This window comes from Triticum urartu, chromosome 3A (assembly GCF_056163025.1).
Source record: "Triticum urartu cultivar PI428250 chromosome 3A, HENAU_Tu73, whole genome shotgun sequence".
In the NCBI taxonomy this organism is placed as follows: domain Eukaryota; kingdom Viridiplantae; phylum Streptophyta; class Magnoliopsida; order Poales; family Poaceae; genus Triticum; species Triticum urartu.
In genome coordinates, this window is record NC_141875.1 from 595,596,154 (window position 1) to 595,605,353 (window position 9,200).

A 9,200-nucleotide genomic window follows, 5' to 3' on the forward strand; every position below is an offset into this window, starting at 1 on the left:
TGATATTAATGGACAACTCATTTCCACATATGCAAAAAGGCCAAACAGTAGGTCCATATAGGCCGGGGGCTGATAAGGGACTAATCGGTGAATCAGACTCTTAACTGGATATATCTGTAACCCATTTATCGTTATGTTAACTAGGTCCATATGTAATATATCTGAGGCTACATATAGCAACATGGACTGTACTGAATGTCTAAATATGCAATCCTAGACTACATACACTAGTACAACGAGGTGCTATACAAACGGTTTTTAACCCCTTTCCGCAACGACATTTGGAACCGTCGCCTAGTGAGTGACTGTGATAGGGGGGGGGTCCTTCCCACATGACCCAAAAACCATCGGGGATATGCCCTCCTGGCATACACGCTCGACAAAATGAGGCCGTGTGCGACCGGCGAGCGATCAAATACGGTTATATGTATAGTAGTGCTAAAAATACAATTATACATGTGAAATCATTTCCGTTCGTAAGTACATCCCACACAATCAGTCCCCGCTAAATGTTTCCGTTCGTATATACATCCCACACAGTTGCTCCAAGGAAAACATTTCTGTTCGCAGGTACATCACACACATTTCCCCCGTTAAATCGTTTGTGATAGCATTTCCATTGCACACGGTATTAACAATTTTATCGTTTGCGTTATTGAATGCATCACACATGGGTGCGTAGAAGAAACTGTGTGGCAAAGGCTGTCCATCACACATAGCTTTTATGTGGTAAACATTTGCGCTAGGTGGCCTAACGCAAATAATTTTCAAGAGGATGTCGTGTGTGATTGTTCATTAATTCAACACAGATTATTCCTAGAAACTGTGTGCGTTGCCTGAGGTCATTGCCCATAGTGTTTTCTCAATAATCATTTGCAATAGAAAAACCCAATTAGGAGGCTAATTGGCCATTAGCAGGCTAATTGTCCTATTATTAATAATCCATTTATAATCTAATTGACATTTCATATTAAGCACACAATATATTTCATTTTCATATTAAGGATGCAGGATTTCATAATTGAAATACATCAGAGTACAACATCATATAGCTTCAACGCTCAGCTACCCCATTACACAACTGCACCAACACCAAGTTTCACATGCAACATCTATAACCTTTCGAAATTAGAACCATAAACGGTATATAGACATATGTATCTCATTTGGAAAACTGCTGAAGCGAAAGGCGAATATTGAGCCTTCATTGACGTTGAAGGTCTTTGCAACTTTAGGCCAGTGCCTGTGGATGATTGACCGTCCATCCTTCATCCTCTTCAGGAACACTTCAATATTGAATAGTAGCGGCAAGCGTCCCAAGAAGTAGATGATGATTAGTTGATCATTTACCCTAGTTAATCATGCATGTAATATATAGTTGACTTTGGTGTGTGGAAATGTCATGTGTGTAGTAGCCACCTATGTAATTATGCGTGTAATAGTTTACTTTGGTGTGTGCAAATGTCATGTGTGTAGTAGCCACCTATGTAATTGGATGTTTAATTTGGTTATGCAACCATGTCCTTATAAGTGTGTATATATATGTTGTTGTTCTGATGCAATCCCAATGCGCAACACACATGTCTTATTAGCAACAATCGTCTGTGTTATTATCGGTCTTCGCACACATTTCTGATTACACCCCTGTTTGCCGCGTATCAAACACATCTTGTTAAATTGAACCGTTTATGTTCTCTTGGCTCAATGCAAACAGTTCATCCGAGTGAACCGTATGCTGTATATCGCACACACCTTGATCTGGCTGGACGTTTCTTTTGTGTTGCCTAATCACAAATAGTTCATCCAAGTGAACAGTATGCTGTATATCGCACACACCTTCATCTGGCTGCCCATTTCTGTTCTTCTGCCTCATCGCAAACAGTTCATTGAACTGAACCGTATGCCCCTCATCGCACACACAACTAAATTATGAACCATGTTTGATGCATCCGTCATCGTAAACGTTTTGCATTTTTTGACGGGTTTTTTATGTCACCGTTTGCGATTATTGCATCGCACACAGTTTCAGCGAAGAGTCTCTAATCATAGTGTCGCGTTAGCAGCATCCTGTAGTAGTGTATGTACCAGTAGCTATGTGTTTGATCTCTCTCTCTCTCTCTCATGTTCTTGACTTGGCATGATCTTGATGTACCACGAGCTTTGTTACTATAGTTGGATCATATGGTGTTTCTCCCCCTCTATCTTCTTGTGATGAATTGAGTTTTACCTTTGAGCTTTCACTATTATTAGATTGAATACTATTATGGATTTGAGAACACTTGATGTATGTCTTGCGTGGGATACCCGTGGTGACAATGGGGTGTTCTATTGATTCACTTGATGTATGTTTTGTTACTCAACTCATGGATTCCCGAGGTGACATTGGGGTAATCTATGCATAGGGGTTGATGCACGTTTTCGTCCTTGTTTCTCCGGTAGAAATCTTGGGGCACTCTTTGAGGTTCTTTGTGTTGGATTGAATATTATGAATCTAAAGTTGTTTGATGCATATCGTATAATTGACCCACGGATACTTGTGGTGACATTGGAGTATCTGTGACATTAGGGTTGATCGATGTGTATTATATGGTGTTATTTTACTATGAACTCTAGGGCTGTTTGTGACACTTATAGGAATAGCTTAATGGATTGATCAGAAAAAATAACTTTGAGGTGGTTTCGTACCCTACAAGCAATTTCATCTTATGTTCTCTGCGATAGGAATTTTGGAGTGACTCTTTATCGCACGTTGAGGGATTTCCATATCATTCAATTATTGTCGAGGGATGAATCCCAGGCAGGCAACGGAACCTGGATCCTTTTCAAAAACAACGGGGCCAGCGACGCCCCTCAAGCCGGCTCACGCTTGACCGGGTCACTCGACCCGGCCAAGCCCCTCGACCCAGTCAAATTCCTCAACCCGGCCCCGATGGCCGGTGCAAGGCAGCCGAACCCGGCGCACCAAGACTTCCCCAACAAGCCAGCTTCTCCTTGGCGTGTTCCCCAACCCGGCCATGGGTCAGCTCCCGTCCCATCCAGGCCGTACGATGGGACGAGTCTTCAATCAAGAGATGAGCAAGGCAACAGTGCCCCTCCCATGCCTCTGGTCAGCCGAGGCATGGCAACAGTGCCTCACCTACCCGCTGACCAGGGCCGGCATGGCTACAGTGCGCCCGTCGTCACTGCTTACGCCAGCAAGCGGTGACCTGACGGAGCGCCACTATAGCGGACTCAACCCGGCCACTCCCTGACGATCTACAAGACGGCAAACAGTGCCCCTACACCCGGCAGGTCCCATGCCCGGAGAACCCGGCGAGCCCTGTCACCCGACGGGTCCCAGCACCGTCCTCCTGGACGATGACAACCCGACCCCACGGCCTTGTAACATTACCATTGTACCCCTGGGGGGTTGGCCTATAAAACCCCCCAGGAGCCCTCATGCATACTGGCAGGATGAGGAGAACGAGAGAAAAAACCAGATCAACTAGACTAGCCACACCAGGGGAGGGAGCAGCCTAAGCCCTGGCCAACCTCCTTCCTTCCTCGATACAGCTCTTGGAGCAACTGTGTACTATTGCATCTATACCACACTCGGCAGGAGTAGGGGTGTAATCTCTCCGAAGAGCCCCGAACCTGGGTATGTCTTGCGTCCTGCGCTCGCTCATGCCGACCTCGCCTATGGAGCCCACCAGTGCCCTCGAGCCTCCTCCTCTCTTTAGCCATCCCTTGGCATCTGCCGTGCGCCCACCATGACAGTTGGCGCCCACCGTGGGGCAGCTCAAGGTCCTGGCCGGGAGCATGCTTTAGATGGGGCTCCTCTCTGACTCCGACGAGCCCGTCACGCTAGCGGACGACGTCATCAACACACTCGCCGCCTCCTTTACCGCGCCGCGCATCTTCGATGCGCCTACGACCGACGAGTACCCCAGCGAGGTACTTGACTTTTCTGACTCCCCCTTTTCCTCGACGGTAGCTCTCCCGCCGGGGAAATGGGCCTCTGTGTGGAGGTCTTCGTCACCAACACCGGCGCCTCTTCCTCATCCAGCGCGGCGAGGAAGGCCGCCGAAGCCAAGGCCGCAGCGGAGCGGGCCGACTCGCCCAACCCGCTGCGCGCCACGATGCAGAGCCTTCGCGTCCCCATTGACACCGACATCGACGCCTCCAACATCGCCGAGGCCCGGACTCGGCTCGACGAGGACCGCCTGCGCCTGCTGGACCTCACACAGACGCTCGCCGCCATGCAGCATAGCCTCGACTCCGCCCAGCTGGAGCGCGATGCCGCCTACAGCTTCACGCCTACCGTGGTCGAGGCAAGCCGGGTCGCTGACGTGCGAGCCCGGGGTGGCTCGATCGGCTGTGCCTTCGGCGCCCTCCCTCCCATCTATGAGACTCCCGTGAAGAACATGCGCTCTGCCCAGGCGGCTGCGGTCGGCCTAGATCAGCTCGTGGGCGAGGAGCTGAACGGTCGCCTCAAGCAGGTGAATGACCTCCTCGACGCGGCCAACATGCAACATGACTGCCTCAACCAACTCGCCAAGCCAGCGGGATCCGTCTCCCTCCGTGCCGTCGGACCCGGCGACCACCAGAACACGGCGTCTTCGCCACCCGATGAGGCGCACTACGGCCACACCCAGACCCGACGCAACCCCGCCCCGACGACTGCCGACGGCTTGGGCGACGAGCCGGCCTTGGAGAACCGACGCTGGCTCAACCCTATGCTCCAACCCGACCGACATCCGACTTCGGTCAACCTGGCCCCCTGCGGTGCGACCGCCAACCGGCTGGGCCTGCGCGCCATCGACGACACCGACGCCCGCCACCACCTCTACCGACTCGCCCTCTCCCAGGAGCTAGAGGAAAGCGGCCCCGTTGGGCCAGCATGCTTCGGACCAAGCATCCGGGATGAGCCCTTTACTAAAGGGTTCACGCTCCCCCGTGACACCCCAAGTACAACGATACCGTGAAGCCGGAGGACTGGCTCACCGACTACACCATAGCCATCGGCATCGCTGGCGGTAACCACCGTCTCGCCGTGCGCTACGCGCCGCTCATGCCCCAAGGGTCGGCCCACACCTGGTTGAATAGCCTACCAGTGGGCAGCATCAATGCGTGGGTCGACTTCGAGCAAGCCTTTGTGTGCAACTTCACAGGCACCTACAAACGACCCGGCCGCCCCAGCCAGCTCGCCATGTGCGTGCAGGGACCCGCAGAAACTGGCGGCGAATACCTCGCACGCTGGACCGAGCTCTGGAATAGTTGTGAGGGCGTCCACGAAGTCCAAGCGATCCAGTACTTCGTCAACGGGTGCTGGGACGGCTCCTCAAGCACAAGCTCTTACTCTCCGAGCCGTCCACCATGGCCACGCTCATGGTGATGGCGGACAAGTACGCCAACGCTGACTCCTCCATGAAGATCCAGGTGGCACTGGATGAAGTCAGCAAAACGAAGCCGGTTCCCCCTCCGAAGACGGCCGGCGAAGGAAGCCGACAGCAACACTACCAGCAGAACAACAAGCGCAAGGCTGATCAGCCGGCCCAGCGCTACGACAACCGGCTCGTCGTAGCCGCTCAGCAGGCGCCCATGACCGACCTGGTCGCCAAGCGCCAGCAGACCGGCAAGACAGCATGGCAACCCACCATGAGTTTCGAGGAGATGCTCAACGCTCCCTGCAAGCACCACAGCGGCGCGAGGCCGTCCACGCATACGCTTTGGCAGTGCGCCATCACCAAGCGCATCATGAGGGGCGACATCCCGCCTCCTCCGGCCCCGGCTCCGGGAGCAGGGCAGCCGCCTTCGCCTCCTCCACCGCCCCCGGCCGGCGGCGCAATGCGCGATGATGTCTACCCGGCCCAGAATGTGACGTACGTTGTCTTCACCAGCCTCGGCGATGATAAGCGCAGCGAGCGTCTGCTTCGGCAGGAGGTGAACATCGTCATCCCGGCCAAGCCGGAGTACATGCATTGGTCGGAGCGCCCGGTCACATGGACCCGGGAAGATCACCCGGCTGTCATGCCGAGTCCGGGTGGCTACGCCCTCGTCCTCAACCCCACCATCATCGCGCCTCAGTGCACGTGCAAGTTGTCCTGAGTCCTCATCAACGGCGGCAGCATCATCGACATCCTCTACCGCGCCATGACCAAGCTCGGCCTCGAGGCCAAAGACATGGAGCCGACCCGGACGATCTTCCATGGCATCGTCCCCGGCCTCTCTTGCTCTCCAATTGGCCGGATCCGGCTCGACATCCTGTTCGGCGACAGCGACCACTTCCAGCGCGAGCCGCTCTGGTTCGAGGTGGTGGACCTGGCCAGCGCGTACCATGCGCTGCTGGGCCGACCCATGCTCGCCAGGTTCATGGTGGTCCCCCACTATGCCTACCTGAAGATGAAGCTGCCGGGTCCGAAGGGCCTCATCACCATCATCGGCGACTACCGCAAGTCCCAGGAGTGCGCCCGAGACAACGCCAAACTGGCCGAGTCACTAGTCATAGCCGAGGAGCGCTGCCAGCTCGACCGGATCATCGCCTTGGCCAATGAGACGTCGGCCGCACCGATCCTGGCTGAGGAGCCGGCCGATGAGGCCTCGTTCAAGCCCTCCAAGGAGACCAAGAAAGTGAAGCTGAACCCGGAAGACCCCAGCTGCAGCAAGTACGTCATCATGGGCACCCACCCCGACAGCAAATAGGAAGGCGAGCTCGTCGACTTCCTTCGTGAAAGTGGGATATTTTTGCATGGACCCCAAAGGACATGCCGTGTATCCCGAGGAAGTACTCCGAGCACAAACTCCACGTTCGCAAGGACGCCAAGCCTGTCCGCCAAGCCCTATGACTTTTCTCCGAAGAGAAGAACCATCGGCGAAGAGGTCGCCAAGCTTTTGGGGGCTGGCTTCATCATGGAAGTGTTCCACCCTGAGTGGCTGGCCAACCCATTGCTCGTCTTGAAGAAGAACAAGACCTGGCGCATGTGTATCTACTACACCAGCCTGAACAAGGCCTGCCACAAGGATCTGTTCGCCCTCCCGCGGATCGACCAAGTCATCAACTCCACTGCCGGGTGTGAGCTCCTGTCCTTCCTGGATGCTTACTCCGGCTATCATCAGATCAAGCTGGACTAGGTCGATGCCCTGAAGACGTCCTTCATCACGCCATTTGGGGCGTATTGCTACATCACCATGTCATTCGGCCTGAAGAATGCCGGCGCCACCTTCTAGCGCTGCATGCAGAAATGCCTACTGCCGCAACTCGGCCGCAACATACATGTCTATGTGGACGACATCGTGGTGAAGACCAAGCAGCACCTCATGCTCCTCGATGACTTGAAGGAAACCTTCACCAACCTGCGTGAGTACAAGATCAAGCTCAACCCGGAGAAGTGCGTTTTCGGCGTCCCGGCCGGAAAGGTACCCGGCTTCCTCGTCTCGGAGCACGACATTGAGGCAAACTCGGAGAAGATCAAGGCCATCGAGTGCATGCGCAAGCCAGCTCGGCTGCGCGATGTCTAGAAGTTCACCGGCTGCTGGGCCTCGGTCAACTGGTTTCTCAACCGGCTGGGCGAGAGGGCCTTGCCCCTGTATTAGTTGATGAAGAAGACGACACCGTTCGAGTGGAACGACCAGGTGGATGAAGCTTCCAGTGACCTCAAGCGCATGCTATCCACCGCACTCGTCCTGGCCGCACCGGCCGAGAAGGAGCCGCTGCTACTCTACGTAGCCGCAACCTTGCGGTCGGTCATTACGGTGATGGTGGTTGAGCGACCAGAGAAGGGCAAGATCCAAGATGTCCAGCGCCCAATGTACTACCTGAGTGAGGTGCTCTCCGCCTCCAAGCAGAACTACTCGCACTACCAGAAGATGTGTTATGGCGTGTACATCACTGCCAAGAAACTGAAGCAGTACTTCCAAGAGCACGTCGCCACCGTGGTCAGCATGGCTCCCCTCGGCGAAATCATTGGATGCCGGGACGCCTCTAGCCGGGTCGCCAAGTGGGCGCTCGAGCTAGCCGGCCACACCATCCTCTACGAGCCCCGCACTACGATCAAGTCCCAGGCTCTGGCTGACTTTCTCGTCGACTGGATCGAGACCTAGTACTTGCCGCCGCCGGATTCGACACACTGGCGCATGCACTTTGACGGCTCGAAGATGTGTCTCAGCTTAGGAGCCGACATCGTGTTGTCCTCCTCGAAGGGCGACCGACTTTGATACACGCTCCAGATCCACTTCACCACCTCCAACAACGTTGCCGAGTATGAAGCCCTTATGCATGGCCTCCGACTTGCCAAGGAACTCGGCATCTGACGCATTCTATGCTATGGCGACTCGGATTTGGTGGTGCAGCAGTGTTCCGGTGAATGGGATGCCCGCGACCCCAACATGGCAAGCTACCGTTTCCTCGTCCAGAAGATATCTGGATTCTTCGCGGGCTGTGAATTCCTCCACGCCCCGCGCGCGGAAAACGAGGCCGCCGATACGCTCGCCAAGATCGTCTCGTCCTGGCAGTCCATCCCGTCCAGTATCTCCCTCGAGCAGCTGCACAAGCCTTCCGTCAAGCCGTTACCAGACTCCGAGTCCATCTACGTCCCGGATGACCCGACTGCACCTCAACCCGGCCCGGGGGTTGCGGAACCCGGCCCGGGGACTGCCGAACCCAGCCCGAGGGCTGTCAAGCCCGGCCCGAGCGCCGTCATCCTCAACCCGGCCGCCATCATCATTGATCCGGCCACCGCCATCCCTAACCCTGGGACTGCTGACCCCGGCTCGGGGGCTGCCGCCCCGGAACCCGCCATGGTGGCCGTCTTCGCCGTAGTGACGGCTCCCACATGGGCCCTGCCAATATCAGGGTTTCTGGAGAACGGGGTCCTCCCCATGGATGAGACCGAAGCCCGGCAAGTGCAGCGCCGGGCATCCGCCTACAGCGTCATCAACAACGAGCTCGTCAAACACAGCTCCACCGATGTTTTCCAGCGCTGTGTCGAGCAAGACAAGGGCATTGAGATCCTCCTCGACACACACCAAGGCGAGTGCGGGCACTATGCCGCCTCGCGGTCCCTGGTGGCCAAGGCTTTCCGCCATGGTTTCTACTGGCCCATGGCCCTCCAAGACGTCGGGTCACTCGTCCTCAAGTGTGAGGGATGCCATCACTTCAGCAAGCGCAGCCACTAGCCGGCTTCAGCACTCCGAACCATCCAGATTGCCTGGCCTTTCGCGGT

At 55.3% G+C, this 9,200-nt stretch overlaps 3 protein-coding genes across 3 annotated transcripts; all 3 read left to right on the forward strand.

The window, feature by feature from the left end:
* Nucleotides 1-6,132: 6,132 nt before the first annotated feature.
* LOC147980697 (uncharacterized) lies at nucleotides 6,133-6,681 on the forward strand. The gene has a single exon (XM_087515718.1). It carries the CDS (start codon nucleotides 6,133-6,135, stop codon nucleotides 6,679-6,681), a length of 549 nt encoding a protein of 182 aa, XP_087371844.1.
* An 894-nt stretch (nucleotides 6,682-7,575) lies between these two features.
* LOC147980698 (uncharacterized) lies at nucleotides 7,576-8,079 on the forward strand. Its single transcript, XM_087515719.1, has one exon. It carries the CDS (start codon nucleotides 7,576-7,578, stop codon nucleotides 8,077-8,079), a length of 504 nt encoding a protein of 167 aa, XP_087371845.1.
* A 285-nt stretch (nucleotides 8,080-8,364) lies between these two features.
* On the forward strand, nucleotides 8,365-9,153 carry LOC147980699 (uncharacterized). The gene has a single exon (XM_087515720.1). It carries the CDS (start codon nucleotides 8,365-8,367, stop codon nucleotides 9,151-9,153), a length of 789 nt encoding a protein of 262 aa, XP_087371846.1.
* Nucleotides 9,154-9,200: the final 47 nt, after the last annotated feature.

Coding starts and splice junctions, on each gene's coding strand:
- LOC147980697 (XM_087515718.1), top strand. CDS start 6,133: ATGACCAAGCTCGGCCTCGAGGCCAAAGACATGGAGCCGACCCGGACG.
- LOC147980698 (XM_087515719.1), top strand. CDS start 7,576: ATGAAGAAGACGACACCGTTCGAGTGGAACGACCAGGTGGATGAAGCT.
- LOC147980699 (XM_087515720.1), top strand. CDS start 8,365: ATGGCAAGCTACCGTTTCCTCGTCCAGAAGATATCTGGATTCTTCGCG.